This window comes from Trematosphaeria pertusa (assembly GCF_010094035.1).
Source record: "Trematosphaeria pertusa strain CBS 122368 unplaced genomic scaffold BU26scaffold_1, whole genome shotgun sequence".
Classification (NCBI taxonomy): domain Eukaryota; kingdom Fungi; phylum Ascomycota; class Dothideomycetes; order Pleosporales; family Trematosphaeriaceae; genus Trematosphaeria; species Trematosphaeria pertusa.
Window position 1 is genome coordinate 1638547 of NW_022987212.1, and position 20929 is coordinate 1659475.

The 20929-nt window shown below is 54.0% G+C and overlaps 8 protein-coding genes across 8 annotated transcripts; 2 read left to right on the forward strand and 6 right to left on the reverse strand.

The window, feature by feature from the left end:
* Positions 1-158: 158 nt before the first annotated feature.
* BU26DRAFT_557592 (uncharacterized protein) lies at positions 159-1166 on the reverse strand (the record flags this gene model as incomplete). The annotated part of the gene is made up of 1 exon (XM_033832476.1): positions 159-1166. One exon carries the CDS (start codon positions 1164-1166, stop codon positions 159-161), a length of 1008 nt encoding a protein of 335 aa, XP_033691121.1.
* Positions 1167-1286: 120 nt separating this feature from the next.
* Positions 1287-3967, reverse strand: BU26DRAFT_14554 (uncharacterized protein). The gene is made up of 7 exons (XM_033819895.1): positions 3631-3967; positions 3472-3569; positions 3236-3410; positions 3100-3187; positions 2645-3052; positions 2506-2596; positions 1287-2458 (listed from the first exon to the last, which is right to left on the reverse strand). Exons 1-7 carry the CDS (start codon positions 3703-3705, stop codon positions 1408-1410), a joined length of 1986 nt encoding a protein of 661 aa, XP_033691122.1. The 5' UTR covers positions 3706-3967; the 3' UTR covers positions 1287-1407.
* Positions 3968-5559: 1592 nt separating this feature from the next.
* BU26DRAFT_14551 (MFS general substrate transporter) lies at positions 5560-7710 on the reverse strand. The gene is made up of 4 exons (XM_033819894.1): positions 7222-7710; positions 6709-7165; positions 6031-6660; positions 5560-5975 (listed from the first exon to the last, which is right to left on the reverse strand). Exons 1-4 carry the CDS (start codon positions 7389-7391, stop codon positions 5703-5705), a joined length of 1530 nt encoding a protein of 509 aa, XP_033691123.1. The 5' UTR covers positions 7392-7710; the 3' UTR covers positions 5560-5702.
* An 82-nt stretch (positions 7711-7792) lies between these two features.
* On the forward strand, positions 7793-10709 carry BU26DRAFT_512985 (uncharacterized protein). Its single transcript, XM_033827518.1, has 6 exons — positions 7793-8104; positions 8153-8516; positions 8612-8810; positions 8855-10183; positions 10304-10485; positions 10536-10709. Exons 1-6 carry the CDS (start codon positions 7899-7901, stop codon positions 10602-10604), a joined length of 2349 nt encoding a protein of 782 aa, XP_033691124.1. The 5' UTR covers positions 7793-7898; the 3' UTR covers positions 10605-10709.
* A 768-nt stretch (positions 10710-11477) lies between these two features.
* Positions 11478-12828, forward strand: BU26DRAFT_545543 (uncharacterized protein; the record flags this gene model as incomplete). The annotated part of the gene is made up of 3 exons (XM_033831790.1): positions 11478-11779; positions 11835-12219; positions 12272-12828. The coding sequence occupies exons 1-3, from the start codon at positions 11537-11539 to the stop codon at positions 12826-12828; spliced, it is 1185 nt and encodes a 394-aa protein (XP_033691125.1). The 5' UTR covers positions 11478-11536.
* Positions 12829-13382: 554 nt separating this feature from the next.
* Positions 13383-14081, reverse strand: BU26DRAFT_574015 (uncharacterized protein; the record flags this gene model as incomplete). Its single annotated transcript, XM_033834321.1, has 1 exon — positions 13383-14081. One exon carries the CDS (start codon positions 14079-14081, stop codon positions 13383-13385), a length of 699 nt encoding a protein of 232 aa, XP_033691126.1.
* Positions 14082-14900: 819 nt separating this feature from the next.
* Positions 14901-16973, reverse strand: BU26DRAFT_444669 (uncharacterized protein). Its single transcript, XM_033824573.1, has 2 exons — positions 16756-16973; positions 14901-16703 (listed from the first exon to the last, which is right to left on the reverse strand). The coding sequence occupies exons 1-2, from the start codon at positions 16867-16869 to the stop codon at positions 15096-15098; spliced, it is 1722 nt and encodes a 573-aa protein (XP_033691127.1). The 5' UTR covers positions 16870-16973; the 3' UTR covers positions 14901-15095.
* A 1096-nt stretch (positions 16974-18069) lies between these two features.
* On the reverse strand, positions 18070-19732 carry BU26DRAFT_536411 (uncharacterized protein; the record flags this gene model as incomplete). Its single annotated transcript, XM_033831348.1, has 7 exons — positions 18070-18676; positions 18787-19015; positions 19064-19238; positions 19285-19352; positions 19411-19447; positions 19500-19595; positions 19646-19732. The coding sequence occupies 7 exons, from the start codon at positions 19730-19732 to the stop codon at positions 18184-18186; spliced, it is 1185 nt and encodes a 394-aa protein (XP_033691128.1). The 3' UTR covers positions 18070-18183.
* Positions 19733-20929: the final 1197 nt, after the last annotated feature.

Below are 20929 nucleotides of genomic sequence, written 5' to 3' on the forward strand. Positions count from 1 at the left end.
GCTCTGGGTGCGCGAACTGATTAAGATGCAATTTCTCTAATCCCATTCCACCTTCACTCGACACCGCCGTCTTCCCAACGCCTCTATCCAACCCGAGCCCCAAAAGCCATCCCGGGTCGCAAAACAGCCTCCCCGATTCGCATCTCCCGGCCCGTTCCCTAGCCCTCGTCATCATCTGACATCTCCGCCCCAAACGCCTCAGCAGCCGCGCTCTTCTCCTCCTCGCTGGCGCTCTCATACACAGCACGATCCTGCCCGCGCAACGACCGCCCCATATCGTCCAAGCCTCGGATCTCCCGCAAGGTAGCGTCAACGAGCAAGCTCTGCGCGTCGGGGTGCTGGGCGTGATGTTGGAAGAATCCGCTTCCGTCTCCACTTCGCGAAGCCCCGGGCGCGGAGCCAACTTGCGCGCTGGCGGCGCCGTTTGTAGCGAGCGGTGCTTGTCCCTGGGATGCTTGGGGCGCGAGGCTACGCTTTGAGCCGAATCGCTTTAAGAACTTTTCCGTCCAGCGTCGAGGAGAGCCTGCGGTGTCGAGTTTGGGATTGGGTTTCGTTGGATGCGCGCCTGCACCTGGGCGTTTGAACATGGGGCTCTTGCCTTTCTTCTTCGGGGTAGTGCTGGGGTCGCTTTGCTCCCGGGAACCCTCCACCGTAGCTTCGCCCATCTGCACGTCGTTCGTGCGTGCGCTGCCATCGGCATCGGCGTGCCCTCTGCTCTGGGACGGTCCTGCCCCGGACGCCTGGCCCCCGCCCGAGCTGTTATTCCCAAACCGGCCGCTAACGGTCCAGGAGGACGGCGCCGGTGGGGCACACTGCATGTCTGTCTCGTTGCTTGTAAGACGCGCGTGAACTTCCGCAACTGCGACCATGAAGTCGGGAACTGGAGCATGCAACTCTTCGATCCACATTATGCCCCAATCTTCCCAGTCTTCCGTAACTGAGGAGCGCCATGAGATCTGCACGTGCGGGTTGGTATCAAGGTGCATGCGAGGCGTAATGCCGCATTGGCGGATGGCATTGTTCATTTGGGTGACCAGCCTGTTAAGATGAGAACATGCGGTAGCATAGGCGGGATGGGTGCACAGCTGTCTCCCCGTCGCTCTCCAATTGGCGGTGTCTGCGTCCGCGGTGGTGAGCATGATAGCGTATCTCCTGCTGGAAGCCATGGTTCAGGCGCCTAGACTTAGTAGCGATCTATGAAAGATTGGAATGCGAGCGTAAGAGTCGCATACTTATAGGCCTTGTAGCGGTGCTTGCTTCACTTCATGGAAGATGGTTGAACCCTTCAGACGCTTCGCTCGAAGCAAACAGATCAATACGAGGTCGTAGCGTCTTCCAGCCTAATCCCCTCCTTCCATGAACAAGGCTCCAGAGATGGTCATTTATGGTTGAATCGTCGCGCGAATTCTAAGCTGGTGGGTCCGGGTGCCCAAATTGATCAAGATTCAACTCCTCCCAATCCCAAATCACCTCCATTCCACCCATATCCAGTGCCGCCGAGCTTGATCCTCCAAATGGATTCTGAGCGAGGAACTGGTCCAGGTCGAAAGACAGATCGTCCGTAGTAGGCATAATCGGCACCGGATCCATGGCGGTGGTCGCTACTTTCGTCGAAGGTTCCGCTTGCGGAACGATATACGCTGGTGCTGCTTGTGCTACTGCCGGTGTAGTTGGGTCTGGAGGGGAAATGGAAGTCTCTCGTCTCTGCCTCTTGCGGATCGGCGAGTATCGCGATAGCACGGGCGCCGCTTGGACAAGCTTGAACAGGAAGTGATACGACGAGGCTCCGATTTTCGTGGTAAGGCTGAGCTGATGCAGCATATCGAGCGCGCTCTCGACTGCATCCATAACCCTGTCGCGATGAGGCAGGACGTGCTCGGTGTCGTGGATGATGGCCGAGCAGAGTATGGTCGCAGTATCGAAGATGCAAAAGACGACCATGTGGAACTTGGCGTTGATGGGGAACTCGTGGTCGAACACTAATCGGGCTACCTCCAGCAGCTTTAGCCCCAGCTCGACGCCTGTCTTTCGTAATTCTTCATCGTACGGCGTCTTGGGATTCTTGGGATCGCGCGATAAGTAGGGTTTTAGGAAATCCAGCATGGTCATGTAGATGACAGCGTGCAGCTGGAACCGCTGGAAGACGTAGTACGGATGCTCAATGTCCAGCGAGAGATCGGGGTCGTCCATTTTGAAGACGGGAGGCAGGTCCTCGATGAACGTTTGGCACTCTTCTTGGACAGCGATGACCTGCTCGGCTGAGAGCTGGCTGATGACTTGAATGTCTCCCATCAGTGGCACCACTCTCCGAGCAAGGTGGGCTTGAAGCGCAATGTGCGCGAAGGGTGATAGCAGGTTAGGCTGAGTGGGACACTGATCGAGTCGCAGATTTGGAAAGACGAAGGATAAGTCCTTCTGGTCGATGAGATGTGGACGTCCCAGCCATGCTGACATTTGCCTGTACCAAGTTAGGCCTGCCCTTGATCCAGGGTAACAAGGACATACCAGTCCCAGACGAAAAGCAAAGTCCACAAGCGTCTTCTGATCTCGATCTCGAATTCGGTCAGGCCTTCAGTACCAAGGTCTTTGTCGATTCCTATCAGTGTATTAGCGTACGCCCGGAGGAATCCTCGGGTACTATTACCAAGCTCCTGAGCCTCGCGGATCGTGCAGCCTAGCGCATGCCACGATTCCACAATCCTTGATTCCGACTTCAGCCAGACTCCCTTCAAGAACTGCTCTTGGACTCTTTCGATGCAGGACGTCGAAGGCGAGAACGTCGTACTAAGCTGCTCCGCCGCGTTCGAGAAGCGTTCTGTCAATGCCTGTGAGTTGCAGGCTAGCTCGAACTCCATCATTTTGCGAAGTGGAGAAGTGAGGTACTGCACGGCATAGGCGCAGATTCTGAGCAGGAGACAGGTGAACTCCGGAGAGAGTCGCTTGCCGTTGGCCCGATCCGACCACCATTGCACATAGTGATCTGTAAATGTCGGAGCATATATTGCGTTATACCGGTAGTTGACGACGGTGAGGAAGTGATTCACGATTGCATCTGCATCGGTTAGCTTTTCTGACACTGCAATATCTGTTTTATCGTACCTGTAATAGACCTAGGTGGGATCGCAGGTAAGACCTTGTCGACCTCATTGGATTTGTCCGCGTCTTCAGCTTCTTTTGGACACAGGCTCTTCTTCAAGTCAGTGTGGAAGCGGAATGTCAGGGGATCATAGCGTACCTCTGCACCTGCACAAGTGAGATTGTAATGAACATGCCCAGGCATGTAGCCCCACATTCTCAACCCATCTTCAGGTTCCTCCTCAGCCTGTTGGGTATTCTCCTGGGACGCAGCAGTAGCCTCCGTCGATTCAGGAAGGCTCCTCTTCTGCCCTCGGAGCTCACTGGACTTCTCCCTAGACGTTATTAGCCTTAATTGCACGACTAGGCAGGTCGCGCCGCGTGCATTCCACATACCGAGCAGAATCCGGAGGAGAAGCCTTCTTCTGCCCAAACTGGCACAAATGAGGCACTTTTCTCGCTTGGCAATGATTACACGGCCACTCGCGCGAGCACTAGTCACCTGATCAGACTACGAACGGTCGGGACGTTGCGTCCGAAATTCTTCGGGAATACCTTTTGTTTCCGGCGCTGGCATTCGGTACAAGATGTCGTTGAGCGACTCTCCTTCGCAGCTTGCATTGTCGCCATATTTTTTTGATCTTTCCGATGAATTCAACTGTCAGCGTGTTAGATGCGCGTTGATGAGGTCTGGTTTCGGACGCTTCGGGACAGTTCGCGTTGTTGGGGGTTGGCTGAATTCCCCGCCTCAGCCACGAATGCATTAATAATCATCTTGTTCACGTGACTTCGACAGCCTTGAAGTCCTCAGGAGCTCTTACTATTGTGATCTCCTTCTCGTAATGATTTGAAGACATGCTAATTCAGAGCTAGCAAGATCTTTGCCCGGAAAGATAGAGTGGCTAGGATTTATATGGACCTCTACAGCAACGTGTTTCCGCGAAAAAAGCATTGGCTACACTTTTTCTGACAAACGGGTTTCTGGACCCGCTCGAAAAGAGTGATGCAGGCACAGCGACTGTCTGGTCTAGAGAATTATCCTCAATCTTGACGTTCTATCCTTGAGCAAGCTCAAGGGACACCGACGTCGACACCAGGCACACCTGGCACGCAGGAACAGTGCACCGAGGACAGCCCAAGAGCAAAGGCCGGATTCAAGTCAGTGATGCTGTGCAAGGTTTGCGCCAGGATACGCGAAGTCGGATGTTTGCTTCAGGAACGGCATGCCGATACAAAAGGAGGCATGCGAGGTTATGAATAAGACCTCCGGACAGATTAAGAATCCATTTCTCGTTTGTATTTACTGCGCGCACTAGATGTTCCAGGTAAGGACGAGGGTCATCAGGGGAAGGAAAAAAGTACATCGACAGCAAATGTGCGACGAACAGAGCAGTGTCGCCGGTGTTCGCAGCTATAAAATCTTCGCCCATTCATCGGGGTAGCATGAGATCGACTAGCTCCACGCATACAGCAAACGGACCCCATCCGCAAGACCCCCGGCACTTAGAGCGCATACATTGGACCACATATCCATAGAACCCGATTGTATGTGGCTATCCGTGATGAGCGGCAGATGCGGTTGCTCAGGCGTCAAAGGAGCCGTCACTATGATGTTCGGAACGCCGTGCTGTTCCTAGTCCTTCCTCGGTCGCCCTTCTCGGGTGCGCCTTTCTCGAGCTGCTCGCTCTAAAGAAGTCCCCATTCGGAACAAGTCGCTCCAGACAATGGCCTAGGGTAGTTTCCAAGGCAAAAGCGCCGACGTCGTGCAGGACAGCCCTGCCCCGTGCCAACATGTCGCGCCACCGAAGAGCCAGGCAACCACAGCACAGCCAGACTAAGATCAAATCAAGCCAAGGACCCGGGCCGAAGAGGCTAGGAAACCGTGCTGTAGTCCAAAGAGTCGTCCATATCCAACTCTCCACAGCGCAGACTCCACAGCACCACTAGCGCATCGCACAACGACGTATACTCGGTATGCAACAAGCACAGCATCGGAAGCAGTCCGCACATCGTATACCAGTAGAGTGGAGAAATATGGCCTAGACCGGGTTTCCGGCATCGGAGGTCCTAAGTCGGTAAATATGCGAGATACCGAGATTGCTCGTCCGCGGCATATAAACCCGGACCGGGTTTACATTGCGTCATGTATAAAGGCGGAGCGGGAACATAGCGTGACCGTGGACGCGGCATCGGCGTGGTGGCGAGGGAAGTTGAGGTGGCTTGGTGGTGAGTCGGGGCGATGCTCACCTGATATCGGCCCCGAATCCACCGATGCGCGACTCGCGAAAACCAAAATGAATGTGAATAGGAAACCAAGCGGAGAGTGGGGGAGTCGCGAATAAAATGTGTATGTATTATATGGAAAGTGAGAAGAGGAATTACAATAGTGCTATAGGTGGCGTGAGGCTGAAAATGCTTCCACGGTAGAACGCGGTTCCAACGAAGAGATACCGCGCGAGTGGCCTAAGATGGCGCTAGTAGGGTGTATGCTCTTAACTCTAGCTTGTAGAGAAGCTTAAGAAAGTAGACCAAAAAGAGATGTGCCGTGTATAAAATGCAAATGAGAAGCGGGCATCGCGAGTGCGAAAAAAAGAAAGCCGACATGAAGGAACACAGCAAGTTCAACTCTACAGATGAACAGGGTGTTTTGTCCTGATCGTCTCGCCGTAGTGGTAGAAGAGGTAAGGCACAGGCATAAACGCGAGGCCGATGAAGCCTAGTAGGCTGTTTCCCCATCCCAGGCCTAGGGCGTCGTATAGATGGGGACCTGCTAATGGTAGGAAAGAGCCGAAGAGCGACCGAAGAAGTGTGTTCGCAGCAAGAGCAGAAGCGGCTGCTCTGTCTCCAAAAACATCGATTAGATAGGTCTGGACTGGCATCATGATGAAGAGTTGGCCAATCTGGAAAGGCGACATTAGCAGGTGTATATACATATTAATAGTCTTGATGACTTACTCCTATAAGTCCTGTAGCGAGGATTGGAACGATCCAGTGCACCTTCTCTTCAGCTGACCAGCCGTACCAGAAGAATCCAAATGGGAGTACGGGAGCAAGGCAAGCCATCAGGAAAAGCCTTAGCTCCGGCTTGTATTTCGGAGGCGCGCTGGCGTTCTCCTCTTCAGGCTTGCTCTCCTCATCGCCTTGTGATGGGGTACTTGGTGCTTCCGGGCGTTCATTTTTGGCTGCTTTTGCTTTGAGAATCTTGTCGCTGAACGTAGCAAATACGATAAGGCCCAAAAAGAACCCGACCCCCATACCTAGATATGAGAGGCCGATAACGCCAGCGCCGAAGTCGTATTGCTCACTAAAAACAAGTGGGAAAGTAGTGAAGAGGAGGAAGACGAGGCCGAACGCGAACGCGACATAAAGGCTGAGGAGTAAAACGATTGGTGAGAATAGCAATAACTTCAAGGGCCGTAGGACCGATTGCGCGAGGAGGTGATGGGTCCGCATGCCTGTGTCAAGCTTCGAGCGCAGCGCAGGGTTTTTAGTCTCTTTTTGAAGACGGGTAGTCTTGCGGGCCAGGATTACTGGGGCGTACGTCTCACGCATGAAAACGATGGCGACGACGTTGACAACGCCAGACTGGTGGGATCAGTCCGATGTATCAAGGGATAGGAGGTCGTGACTTACAATGATGAGTAGAACCCAAAACGTCCACCTCCAGCCGATATCCTCTGCAATAAATCCCCCAGCAATAGGCCCAATCACCGGCCCAAGAAGTGGTCCTAGCGCAAAGAGGCCCATCATTTTACCACGCTCTTCTTGTGGAAATAGATCCGCGAGAGTACCTCCTCCGATGGTCAAGGGTGCCGAGCCTGCGCATCCAGATATGAAACGGAAGATAAGAAACTCTGTTATATCTTTGCTCAAAGCACACCCCAGCATGAAAGCGAGGAAAATGAAGTTGGTAGATTGGTAGATGATGAGTCGGCCGTACATTTCGGAGAGAGGCGAGAGAACCAGAGGCCCCAGCGCGAAGCCAAGCACGTAGATGGATACAGTCAGCGTACCAATCGTTTCTGACGTGTTATTTAGGTCTCTCATCAACAGCGGCGCTCCGGGAGCGAACATTGTCGAAGCGAGGTTGCTAGACGCATGAGGTGTTAGCGCTCGGAGTGATGCATGGTTAGAAATGGCCCTTACACATTTAGAGTGATCATGCTTAGGAGAATGGCGTGCAGGTATCTCTTGCTGGCCTTCCAATTACGCGGATTTTCAAGATCGTTTGGCCCGTTCCAATCCACGATGTTGTCGTCAGGGCCGCTGCCCATCGGGGCTTCGGCGGCTTTTTCCGAGACGTCGGAGCCTTCCATTTTGGGTTACGCAGTAGCTCTGTAGAAGGATACGAGTGCAGCTCGCGGTACGGGAGAGAGATTTTGTAGGCTTTCGAAGGATGAGCTCGATAAGAGTGAGTGCTGGTGAGCGCGCCTAGCTACAGGAATCGTCGAGGACATGATGGGCTCCAAAGGAATTTTAAGGAAGCTTTCCGTATGCGATCACGAGAGTCGGCGTCTGCTGTCGTGGAGGAAATCCTCCTACAGGGGCATTGGACGAGTGGCGAGAGCTGAATGCTCCGTCCTCCGGATGGCCGTGACCCGACCCTCCGCCAGCCAACACGATACCGCCGCATGCCGGGAATAGAAAACGGGGAGCAGCACGCGCGTTTGAAATAGGAGAAGAATGGCATAGTGCAGCGAAACACGGTGGCCTGGAGATGGCTTCTGTGCACCGCCGCCCGTCGTGGTTGTGGTTGTGTGAGAAGGGAGGGTCGGCGTTTTGCGTGCCGGTCGCTCTGCCGTTTTGGGACTAGTGCAGCCCGGATGCACAATCGCTCATTCTCCGTCACCGCGCAGGCTCCAGGCAGCATCAAAGGCCACCGACATTATCACGCTTCTTGGTCCTCCCGCTGCGCACCATCCGATGAAAGCGCCCCGATGAGCTCTGATTCCCAGTCACAGCGCTTCATCCCCCCGAGCCGCCGGCGGGACAAGCCGATTCTCTCGTGCACCCTCTGCCGTCGCAGGAAGTGAGCCGAAGCCTCCGCTCCAGTAGTCACGTGCTAATATCCACTAAGGCTGAAATGCGACCGACGGCAACCATGCAAAGCCTGCGTGGATCGCGGATTGTCGCTGTCGTGCACCTACGCCCGGAGTCCCCTTGCGCCAGCAACCGCCGAGGCCAAGGCATCTCACAATGTCCATGACCGGATCAACCAGCTGGAAAGGCTCGTCACTGCTCTTATGGATGCCAAACAAATTGGAAATCCGCACAGCCCGACTCCATTCGCCGCCACCGCTCCATCTTATCGTGCAAACGAGAGCAATGAGACCGCAGGTGCCGATGATGCCGACATACCCGGCACTCCAGCCCGCATGAAAATGGAAAGCGATGAGACCAGCTACACGAGCAGCGGTCACTGGACAAGTATCTTGGATGGCGTGCGTACCCCGTCCCCGACGTCCGTGGCTCTTAAACCACGTCCAAGTCTATCTATGAGCCCGATCTGCAGCGAAACGTGCTAATTCCTAGACAGATCGCGGAACTGAAAGAACATCTAGACGACATCCCCACCAAATCGCAGGCTCAGAACCTTGCCGAAATACCCGGGCCTGATCTTCTCTTCGGTCGCCAGAGACATGCTACGAAGCAAGAGATTCTTGCCAGCCTCCCGCCAAGATCTGAAGCAGATCAGCTTGTCGTCAGATATTATGCATTCATGGACATGGCTCCAAGTAGGTCTTCAAGCGTTGAGCACGTGCTCGTCTAACATTCCCAGTGCTACTCCATAGGCCGACCTTCCTTCGTGAGTATGATCAGTTCTGGGAGAACCCTGCTCAGACCCCCATCATGTGGATTGGGCTCTTGTATGGCGTCTTCTCGATTGCGTGTCGCTTCCAGTCCATCCTAGAGGAGCAAAACTATCCCGTTCCTGACCCCACGGAAATTACTTTTTCCTCCGCGAAGATGGACGTCTACCGCGAGAAGGTCGTCCAATGCCTCATTCTAGCGAACTACGCCAAATGTCCCCCGTACACGATTGAAACGTTCCTGTCATATTTTGTCCTTGAGTATCTCCGCTCCCGAGATACTCAGTTTGGCACATGGATCATCGTTGGCATGCTTGTACGCACAGCATTCCGGATGGGCTATCACCGGGAACCATCGAGATTTCCCAACGTCTCCCCATTCAAAGCCGAGATGAGGCGCAGAATATGGGCTATGATTGTGCAGCTCGACCTTATGTCTTCGGTGCAGATTGGCCTACCAAGAATGATTCAGCCGTCAATGCACGATGTAAAGGAGCCAAGGAACTTGACCGATGACGACCTAGATGAAAAGATGACCGAGCTCCCTCCTTCGAGGCCGGATACAGAGTCAACAGCGATGCTGTATACCGTCATCCGCAATCGGGTCCTGCTGATTTTTGCACGTATCATGGATCTTACAAACGCGACGGAGCAGCCACCGTATCGTGAAGTACTGGAAGTCGACTCTGCTCTACGAAGCTTGTACGATAGCATCCCGATATCTTTGAAGGGCGCGAGGGCAAAAGATATCGATTTGGCGTCTGGTGATGGTGTTCCTAGCACCGATGGGATGCGCAAGCTGTATCTCGGCCTCACCTTCCTTAAAGCACAGCTCATGCTGCATCGGCCGTATCTACTTCTCGGACGGACAGACCCCAGATACGAATACTCCCGATCCGCATGTATCGATGCGGCTCTTGAGATCCTCGAGTTCCAGAGACTGCTCGATGCTGAGTCTCGCCCTGGCGGTAAACTTTGGGCTATCCAGTGGCGGCTGTGGACTGTGAGTTGGCGGCTTTCATCCCTGGTCAATCACGACTTTTTGCTTGCTACTACTGTGCTTACGCTCGATCTCGATCGCGACCTAGCTGCTCCTTTGCCAGTGTCAGAGCCCAGCATTACCAATCGCGTTCGATTCACCACTGGGCAGCCAACGCGCGCAGAGATTGTCGAAGCGTTGACGGGCGCCTACTCTATTTGGATATCGGCAAGCGAGAAGTCACGGGAGGCCGCTAAGGTTGCCGCCGCGGTGAAGCTTGTGCTCGGTAAAGCAAGTGCTCCCGTGGAAACTCCGCAAGGTGAGAAAGCCCCTGGTATATCTCCCTAGAAGCACTATAGTGCGTGTACTAGGACAGTATCTACCTTCTAGCATACCTCTTACATCGACCGGGGCATCGTTCGCTAATGCGCAATCATAGTAACTGCACCAAGCCCTACTCAGCCGGACCCGTTGGCGTATTTCTCGCAACTGCCCGCATCCAACAGAACTGGAGATGTCATAGCTTCGCCGTCCTTTTTTGGCCTGGGAGACGACGCAAACCTAAATACTCCCTTCCCGATGGGCGACATGCCCATGGACTTCGGCGGCTCTTTCAATTGGGTATTCGCATATTCCGTCCTCTAAGGTGCGCAGGCACTGACAACCAGCAGGGTGGCTTAGAGTCCGACTATCAGATGCCAATCTTCGAGCAGAATCTGCAGAGTTCTTATTTTGGATGACTAGGTTTCATGGTTATGCACGATCCTGTGACCACTGTATCAGCTCTCTCTACTTCCTGTATACTAGACATGCCTCTCTAGACGTTAATAGATACCCATTTTACCATGGCTTCCGTGTTCCTGCCCACTAGACATCTTCTTTCTCGTCTGCAGTCGCGGTCACAGCCGTTCCAAGTTCTTTTACGGCAAGCCAGTCCTTCACGGCCAATCTGTCCGTCTCGGTTGTCGTTAATACCACCGCTCACAACCATAGAATCAACTCCGCATGCGCTTTGCAAAGTCTCCTCCAGCTAGATGCGTACGAGGTCGTATCTCTCGCCTTTCGCGCTTTGATTGACCGACATCCAGGACGTCCTAATTGCCCTGAATCGGTCCGCCCATGTGTCCAGCGAACCCCGAAAACGGAAACACGAGCGATTAGTCTGCGTTGTACTGGGTCGAAAGCGAGGTGCTGCGACGCCGCTAGTCGGGATGAGAAGCAGATAGTGTCTCAGCCTACCGCGGGATCCTGGTGAACGTTCGGTCTTGGCGGACAGCGCATCAATGTCTACATTGTGCGATTGGTAGGCGTGCTCTGTCTTCCCCTCAGACTAGTGGAATGTGCGCTCCAGGGACTGCAATCGATATGCGGTGGTCGATCTACTGTAGTCGGACCGCAGCTTCCGGGACCGCGTTCCGAGGCCTACGTTTAACTTGTCGTCCCACTTGTGCTTCTTCGCCCATCCAAAGCCACGAACATCCATGTACCTGCGCAGCCTATAATTCTACCGCAACACCCAGCTCGTTGACGGGACCATACGTCATCCCTATCGCTCCTCTACAAATGCGAGCTCTATTCTCGTATACTCCACGTAGCGAAGGCCCTTCGCTTAACCCGATTCTCCTCGCTCTGCCTTCTCCGCTTACGCATCCTCCTGCTTCAAGGCGTGCCTATGGACCGTCTTCCTTCGCATTACAATGAGAAAATATCTGTGGAGCCCGACTTAGGAGATCAACGACAATCCACTTTCAAAACACTGCCTTCGCCGCCTACGGCACCGAAGAGAGCTATGCACAAGTATCGGGTTTCGGCGATTTGTCCACTTGCGCTGGCTGTGGTGAGCTTCGTATTTAGTATCCTGATTGTGCTGGCAGGAAGGAACCCCGGTTATCTGGAGGAAGAATACATGTTTGCCGTAAGTTCTCTAATATTCTGAATGAGAATCGGGGAAGAAATAACTGGTGTCACAGCTCAATGTATCGCGTGTCGGCCAAGATATCATACGCTTCGAAGCAGCCACCGCGACATCTTCCACTACCCCTTCTGCTACCACCTCTTCCTCTTCGAACCCGCTGGATCCGCTCAACCCCTTTTCAACATCCAGCCCACTCAATCCGAATAACCCGGATAACCCACTCAGCCCGCTCCTGGGGAATCTGACCGACACCGTGGACGACGGTCTTCAGACTGCCGTCAACGACGTCATCGAAGCCATCGTGGACCAGGCCGGCGTGAGAGACTTCTACTATCTATACCTCAACCGGGTGTGCGAAGGCGATATAGCAGAAGGCTCGGGCGGGAACGAGGATGGTATCGCGGTGGATACATGCCCGAGCTACGCAGATGCTTCAAAAAGTACGCGCATTTACCCATCTTGGTACTCTTCCACGCACTGACGCAAGCCCAGACGTTTCTCGCGCTACCATCCCATCTTCCATCGTAATCGGCACCACTAACATCTCCGTCCCCTTGATCGCCGAGCTCTCCCACTCCCTCGACGCCCTCAACTCCAGCCTCGGCAGCTTGCGCCGCACTATCCTCGCCTTCTTGATCATCAGCCTGATTGGCGCCGGCATCTCCTTCCTCCTCACACTTCCCTCAATCTTCTTCCCGCGCTCCCACCTCCTCGTATACGCCAACCTCTTCTTCACCTCGCTCGCCTCTACTTTCGCCCTCCTGGCCGCCCTGCTCCTCACAGCGCTCATCGTGGCGATCGCGCAGATGCTCGGTGGGATCGGTCAAGCGGTGAATCTGTACGTGAAAAAGGGGGAGAGGGTGCTGGCTTTTGCGTGGGTAGCTTGGGTGTGTGTAGCGCTGGAGAGTGCGTATTGGGCTGCGGTGTGGTTTGTCGAGATCAGGAGATGGAGTTTTGTGAGGAGAAGGCGGACGGAGGGTGAGATAGGGAGTTGGAGGGGTGTATGCGGCGAGGTGCGGAGGGATTTGAAGGGGGAGAAGAATATGTAACGGAGGGATTTCATGCAGGACCTTTTGAAGAGTTGCGCAAAAGAGTGTAGTTGTTTTATTCTGATCTATCTAAGGCATCAATCAAGCATTACCGAAGTCCCATCCATTCATCGCCTTCCTTGCTAATCTATCTATGGTATGAAACATTGCCGAAATCTCATTCATCGCTTCCCCTGCCGAAAAGACCCAGCACCGAGCCTACTTCCTCACACGAAAGCATACCTAGCCAAACGAGTGTGAATACCGAAGACCCATCCATCGCTTCCCCTGCCGAAAAGGCCCAGCACTGAGCCTACTTCTTCACATGGAGGCACGTCAGACCAAGCTCTGTTGGCTCGCGACCAGTGACCACTATTCTCTCCTTATACCCGAAAAGCCACTCTTGAACTCGAGTCGACGTTTCATCTCTGCTCTTACTTTCCTCACCCGGAGTGCATATAACGGCTCGTGGGATCTTAAGATAATCCCCCCCAAGAAGGATATCGGCTAGTATCTGTCTGAACGGCTGCAGCGGGTTGAACATGACGATGAGGGTTTCGATCGAGCCGTAAGATTTAGCTGCGTTGAACCTGGGCGTGACGTAGATGGTGCATCCGGTCTCGTCGAAGAACTTGTCTATGCACTTCTCGTCTGTCTTCGTGTAGGTGGGCTCGAAGAAGGTCACTTCTAGCTTCGGCTTCGTGTTCCTGGGCTTCGTTAGCGCATTCGTTCAGTGGAGAACTTGTCCCGGAAACGAGGAGGACATACGATTCTCCTGGACCTTTCACAGCTTCCTGCACTTCGGCGATGATCTCCGCAGCGAGAAAGTGCTGTCGAAAAGCCGTCACCTTGCCTCCCGCGAGAGAGCCTAGTCCAATGAAGCAGATTCTCGTCAATTGAACTCCGAGCTCGGCCGGCGAGAGCCGCTTCCGCAATTCGACGCTGTCGAATGTTACCTTTTCCAGAAAACGGTTGGCCTTGAATATCGTTTGGTATTCCTTCCACTTCTCTTTGACTTTATCAGCAGGCTCAGCATCACGCAGCAGGCTCAATTTGTATTTGTGGTCATAGTGGATGACTGTGTTTTCTCCTTTCTCTTGAAGCTCCCGATACGTAAGAAACTCCAGATACTCGCCAGTCGGAGGTTCCATAGTCGCAACGGCGTCTATGGCATGGTGGTCCCAGACGCTGTACCCGCAATTAACCTTCGCGGAATCGACCACCGGGGGGTCTTTGAGGATCTCTGCAGCGGATGCGTAAAGAGGAGTAGTCATTTCGTGGGATAGGAATCGCGTACGGGGACGGTAAAGTTTTGTTGAAAGTCGTTCTGGTAGAGAATTTGAAAGATATTTCAAGCAGTAGATAGTTGTTGAAGATGGTAGCTCGCTTGTTTGGAATGTCGACTGTGTTGAAGGAAGGAAGTATCCGCTGCTGTGCTGCGCGGCTTTATATATCAATGCCAAGCGTCATCTGAAGTGGGTTGAGGATGAAAGTCATAGGCAAGGTGTGACTCGTCGAATGACTGTGTTGGTCCGTCTACTCACGCACAACCGCCTCCGCGCACAGTCAGGACTGAGCGCAACTACCACTGAGCCAATAAAAGGGCCATGCTCTGATGAGTTTCGCATCTGCGAGTCGTTTGTGCATCGGTGAGTGGTTGCACGCCCCTACGCACTGGCTCATAGACAGACATAGCGGGGACTCGAAAGTTGTTGGTGGGCACGAGGACGCAGTCAACATGGCATCGCTCGCCGTTAGGCTTATATTTGACACATAGGAAACAGGGTACGTACAAGGTAGGATCGAGGTGAGAGACTGTCCAGTTCGCATCTTCTTTATGACGAAGTCGAGCGAATTCACGACTGCGCTGCGCAGACTGTCCAGTTTATCAGCGTCATATACGATACTGCAATAAGGCACAATATCGGGATCCAAGTGGAACACCCTCCAGCGCACTATTCATCGACGTCATATTCAATACTGTGTACAAGGCGTAAGACTAGAATCGAAGTGCTGAACTCCTCGGTGCGAAAATCGTCAGCCTCATGTTTGACGCATCATTACAACGCACAAGACTAGGGTTGGCGTGCAAGGGCCTTCAGTGCGTCATATTCGATACCGCGTCCAGGACACAAAGCAAAGATCAAGGTGCGAGACCCCTCCAGGGCACTAATCCTCAGCTCAAGAAATTCAAAGCTAAAATTACAATTACACGCGACCATATATGCTTCGCCGGCAAGAAAGAAAGCCCCTCTCATACCCCAAAAACATCTGCGAAATACCGCTCCCTAAGAAATCCATCGTTCAATCTCCCAAATATGCCTCTTCCCCAGCGCCCTCTTCGCCCTCTTCGCCTTCGACGAACCACCAAACATATCGCTCTGAAACGGCACCTCATCGGGCTGACACACCGTCCCCTCCGGCGGCAACGACCCATCCTTAATATACTGCCTCATATACTCAAAAACACACTGCGACGGCGAATCCACCGTGCAATGCCCCACCGCGTCCTGCGTAATCAGCCCGGAGCCTCCAAACAGCTTGCTCATCTTCTCCGCCGCGCGGTGCGGCGTGACGGGATCGAGAGTGTTGCTGGCGAACAAAATAGGAGTGCTAGTGTTATCCGCGCTGGGTGGACCCGTAAACAGCTGCGACTCCGGCGGCCGGATATCCAACGAGCGGCAGTTCACCGAGACGCCAGGAGCCCAGCCTTCGCCGAGGTACTGCGACTGCGCGACGAGAAGCGCGACGTGGTCCTCCCAGGCGTCGTAGTCGGAGAGGTTGAAGCGCCCTGCGCCGTCGTTGCAGGCGATGAAGAGCTGGGGCTCGACATCGCCGAGCTCGACGTCGGTGTTGCACCGGTCATTTCGGGTTCCTACACGCGCGGCTTCGGCGACGAGGGATGCGTCGCCTTGCTCCAGCGCCACCAAGGCCTCCGCCATCATGGGGAAGTAGTACAACGGGATATATGGCACGCCGAGCAGCACCTGCTTGAAGTCGGTGTATGTTACGATGACGGGGTAGTCGACGTGCGACGCGTTTGTGACGATCATGGGGTGTGCCTTGATGTTCTCGACGATGGCATCGAAGCGTGCTTCGATGGCTGAGGCGGAGTCCGACCAGAAGGGGCACAGGTCTTTGCCAGCGTCGTAGCAGAAGGTGAAGAAGGAGCGGATGATGGCGTCGGCGTCGGGGAGGTTGGCTTCCCATTTGGCTTGGTAGTAGTCTTCGCCGTCTACGACGCCGTCGAGGATCATGCGGCCTACGCGGTCGGGGAAGAGAGCTGCGAAGGTGGACCCGAGGACTGTGCCGTACGATGCGCCGTAGTACCAGAGCTGGGATTTGCTCGGGTCTTCTCCTTTAGATTTCGCCAGCACTTCCGTGTACCGCAGCATATCCGTCGCCGTCGCCGGCGTGTTCACGTACTTCGCGCTGGAATTCGCGCCAGAGTGGACATGAGTGCACCACTCGCCGAACGCGCCGGCTCTTGCCCACGTCTCCACCATACTCTTTGTATCGTTGGCATCGACTGGCTTTCTGAAGTCAGGGTCGTACAAGGCCGCCGTGTTGTGCTGGCCAGGGAAGCAAGACACGCTGGGGCCAGAGTTGTTGACGGCCCTTGGGTCAAACCCAACGATGTTATTGTCCGTTCCGAACACCTCCTGAAACAAGGGCACGTTCTGACGCAGCAATTGGACGCCGCTTGCACCAGGGCCGCCGGGGTTGATGAGGATGTCCTGGGCGGAGGAACTGTTGGTGGAGTTGGTGGTCCATTTCATGAAAGCGATGCCGGTGGTGCCGGCTGCTTCATTTTCATAGTCGAGTGGGACTTCGAGCATGGCGCAGGTGAAGCCTTCGAAGCAGGGTGTCCATTGGAGGTCCGGGGAGGGTGTAAGCTAAGGTAAGTGTTAGTACGACGTTGCACAGTGGCTGTTGGAGGGAACTTACCAGTGCAAAGTCCCATATCGCGGACTGATTGTCTTGTCTCCTATGCAAGGGAGTTGCGAAGACAGACTGTAGGCATGCTAATGCGGAGAAAGTAGCGATTGTAGGGAACTTCATTGCGACCAACCCTCAGGTGAGAAGGCGAAAAAGAAGAAGACGAAGACGAGGTCGTGAAGGTAATTCCACATAGCAACCACTGCCCATCCTAAATACCCCAAAGCACAACGAGCACCGCGTCAGTCCGCCTGCAAACCCAAGCCGCCGTCCAGCTGGGCGCAATCCCACTGCCACGATGCTGCCTTCTTCTGAATCCATCGTGCCAAACACCGCGCAGGGCGTCCAGTAGCCGAAGCTGCGAGATGTGGCTGGTTCAATTAGAGAGACTGCCAATTGGCTGCGGTTTATATTAAACATGAGACGGTCTGGTAAGGTGCTGCAGATCAGCACGTGGCTGTGTAGTCGGTACAGCCACACCAAGCCTAATCTGACATTACGCTAGCCCGTTCGGGAGCGTAGCTTGCAGGAGCGCGTAGGATTCGGAACAACGGGATAGCCGGTTCGTAGGAACTGCCGTTTGTCATGTGGTCGGGGACGGGGGAACGAATTGGGTAGTAGGAGGAACGAGGATGTCGAGGAAAGCGACGAGAGGCAAGGCTGATCTGTGAGGGTACCTAAGTATCCACAATCCTGAGGCTCCTCACCGGACAGAAATCCTTCAATGGATCCTTCCTCTCTAGCTTCAAATTCCAAGTTAGCGAGGTATCCCACAGAAAGAAACCGATGGATAGTGCCGCGGGACCTGCCATTGCTCGTGCGTCGCTGCACCCCGCACCGTCCTCCCGTGACACAGCATTAAAAGCTGTAGTTAGACATGGCGCGCACTGCCCTGGGTAGCAAACATGCTACGGCTTTGTCTAAATGGCTGTGTGCGACGCATCAGCTGGAGTACAGCTCACGAACTCGACGTTTCTGCTGGGTGGAGGACGAACCGGTGAGCCTCCACAAAGCGCGCAACAATCCCATTCGACACCCTCAGAGACCTAGCTGAAAAGAGCTGAGTTGGAACTGATCCAGCCCAAGGACGGCGATGCAGACTGCGCCCTCGCGAACACGTACTTTTCGTTAAGGGATTCTCGCGTCCATCAAAACTAACGAGGCAGAGAGTCGTGTCGTTCGATACCGGTGAGCGATTTTGCTTTGCGCTGCAGCGCTCCACGGTTGAATTACTTTAAGCAGTCAGCAGTACGAGAAAAATGGACATTGCTGTAGAGGTGGAGAATGGCGTAGGATTTTGCCCACGGGGGTTTAATTGCGCAGGTCGTGCACAGCCACCTCCACCTCCTTTCCATCCAATACCAGCCCTCTAGAAAAACAAACCCACAAAACGCCTCCGAACCCACTTTTTTCCATCCCTGGGTATCATAACAAGAATCATATTCTCCACTTCGGCTTGTTAGGCCGACTATCCACGTTCGTCTCGACGCCCACGCCGGGTACGTTGTCGCCCGCCAGCGGATCAACCTGCGCCAGCACATACTGATCCTTATAATGATCCTCGAATCCTCCAGCAAGCGTTACCTGTCGCGTGAGACTTTCTCTCGAGTTCCCGCTATCGCTTTTCACGCTGGGCTGTCGGCCCAGCCCAGCGTTGTGCTCGAGCTCGTATGCTAGGCCGCGGTCGTCGTCGTCGATCCGGCGGTGTTCGGCCGTGATGTGGACTTCACGCGTGACGAAGATGGCGGTGAGCGATTTCTCGATGACGGGCCAGAAGATGGGCATGGATGCGCATATGATAGCGAGGTCGATCTCGAGACAGGAGAGGATGATGGATACGGGTGGGAACCAGGTGAAGTCGATGTAGGGATGTGTTGCTGCGCGATTCGCAACGATGGTGTAGAGGCGCCATATCGACGTGAAGACAACCCTGAGTTTAGGTTAGTGATGATCGGAGCTAGAAACTCTGCGAGGGCAAGGTCCTACGCAGGATGGCTAGGACGTGAGGTAAAATAGGTTGTGAAAACGTTGAGCACTTACACAGCGCCTATTATAAAGATACCCGACATCGCAACAAGATTCTTCTTCCTTAGGTTCGGCTTGCTGAAGAGCACCGTAGGCGTCAAGAAAACTGCAACATCGAACGCCATGTTCAAGGCGGTATGGCTCTCAAACAGCCCGATAAAGTCGTCCTGATTCGAGAATCCGAAGCCGTAGCACTTGGCATTTGGATTATTCAATCGATCCCAATATGCTTTGACGGGGAAACCTGCAGAGCGGTCAGCGTGAGACGTCGTATCCAGAGGAGTGTACTAACACGGGAACCAAGCCATGAAGCTATATGTAAGTCCCCATAGTCCGATGATGACCAGCAGCGAGAGGCATATCCAACGCATCGTTCCAGCTTTGAATATGCGCAAGTATTGGAAGAGGAGGGACATTTTGATGAGGGCGGTTTGCGTGATATACGTGGCGTTTTCGATGTAAAAAAGCTGTGAGGGTTAGTCGGAGCGCCACCACCGTCGTAGGCGGACAGACATGTATATACATCGTCATCTTTGGGATTTCGAGGTACAGAAAGTGATGCCCCAGTCCATATTCGATAGCTATGATTTCAACGTCAGGCGCTTCTTCTATTGGTCGAGCTGGCTGAGCATGACTTACACACTAGTACGCATATAGTCGCTGCGGTATTGAGGACCTGAACGTCGTATAAGTCGAAGTCTTTATCAGTGTATACACATACCACATACCGATGCGAGCACCACAAATAGATCATCCCAGCCCGGCTCACGGATGACGCCAAATCGCACCCACAGTCGCATTCCCACTGCTACCCAAGAGATGACCTGCGTTCAGTAGTCAGTAAAGTGGATGCAGTGCTATACGATGCCCATACCAAGAAAGGAACCGTAGCACCGTAGATGGTGCCTTTTCGGTTCGAGAGCGGAAGCGGTTCATCTTCAGGCGGAGCATTCAGCAGCATCTGCTTGATCAACTCCGCCGACGCCATATCGCCAGCCAAATAGCTCGCGTTTTGTGACGCTCTTTCTTTTTTTTTTGAGGAATACAGTTGCTCATTGCTCAAGAGCAAACCCCGTCTCTGGGGACGCCCGCTTAAAGACATCTAGGTTATCGTCACCGCTGGAGGACAACCCCGGTCGGCGTGCCGTATTGCAGGGGCAGAAAACAACCGGGCGACAAACTAGCGGTTAGGGACCGCGCCGTCGGGTCGCTGACAGCGGCAATCAGGAAATTTTTTCCAAAGGCCATGGGTTTGGTGCAAGGAACAGCATGGGTTTGGAGTGTCATGAGTCGAAATTCTGGCCTCGTTGGTACGATGAAGCGTTGCCTGCGTTGGAGCCCCTGCGGGGTCAGGAGAAGAGCGGAGAACGCATCTGGAAAGAGATTCCCCTTCCGTTCCGTTCGGTGTATCGCCGCGATGGAGATCAGAAATGGGGGGTAAGCTTATGATGTGTATCCCTCCTTATCTTTTGGTGCGGCTTATCCAAGTCGCCTTCCGCATTCATCTTGTCATCCCCGTCATCCTTGCTGCTGGCGCGTAGTCCCATCTTTGACGGCTAACGTCCATGCCCTCGATGTATGGCTCGAGATTGCCATGCAGTGCCGAAACTCTACTCTAGGCGAGGTCATCGGAGAGTTTGGGGTCCAGGGCTGCTCAGAGATGGTTCGCCAGTTCTGGTTTTTGCGCAACGCACTAACGAGTGGTTTGCATTACTCCGCTTTCCCAGGTTAATCCTGGCTCGCGGTCCATACCGCCATGCCGCAAAAACCGCCCTCCTTCGTGATTCGTGAGAAGTCCCAAAAGTCGAACCTGCCGAGCACCGTCAGAACACGAGTCGCCGTTTAAGCCAGCGAATCATTAGCCCCCTTTTCCAATGCATTTACAACGAGTGGGCTCCATATGGTCTGATATCGGGGACAGAGAGCTGCCAAGCGTCACTTCGTGTGTCGGCAGGATAGTACATTCAGTAAGTGATGGAGCGTGGCAAGAAGAACGTGCCTGTTATCGATAGCATGAGCATCTTCGAGAAAAGCGCTAAATGGCGTTGAATTCGAAGAACCCGAACACGAGCCGCGGATAGCGCCGACGAGGGGCCGAAGCGGTGACTAACAGGGGAAGACCAGGGTGGCCGACGCGCGGAATATCCGCCTCTTGGGA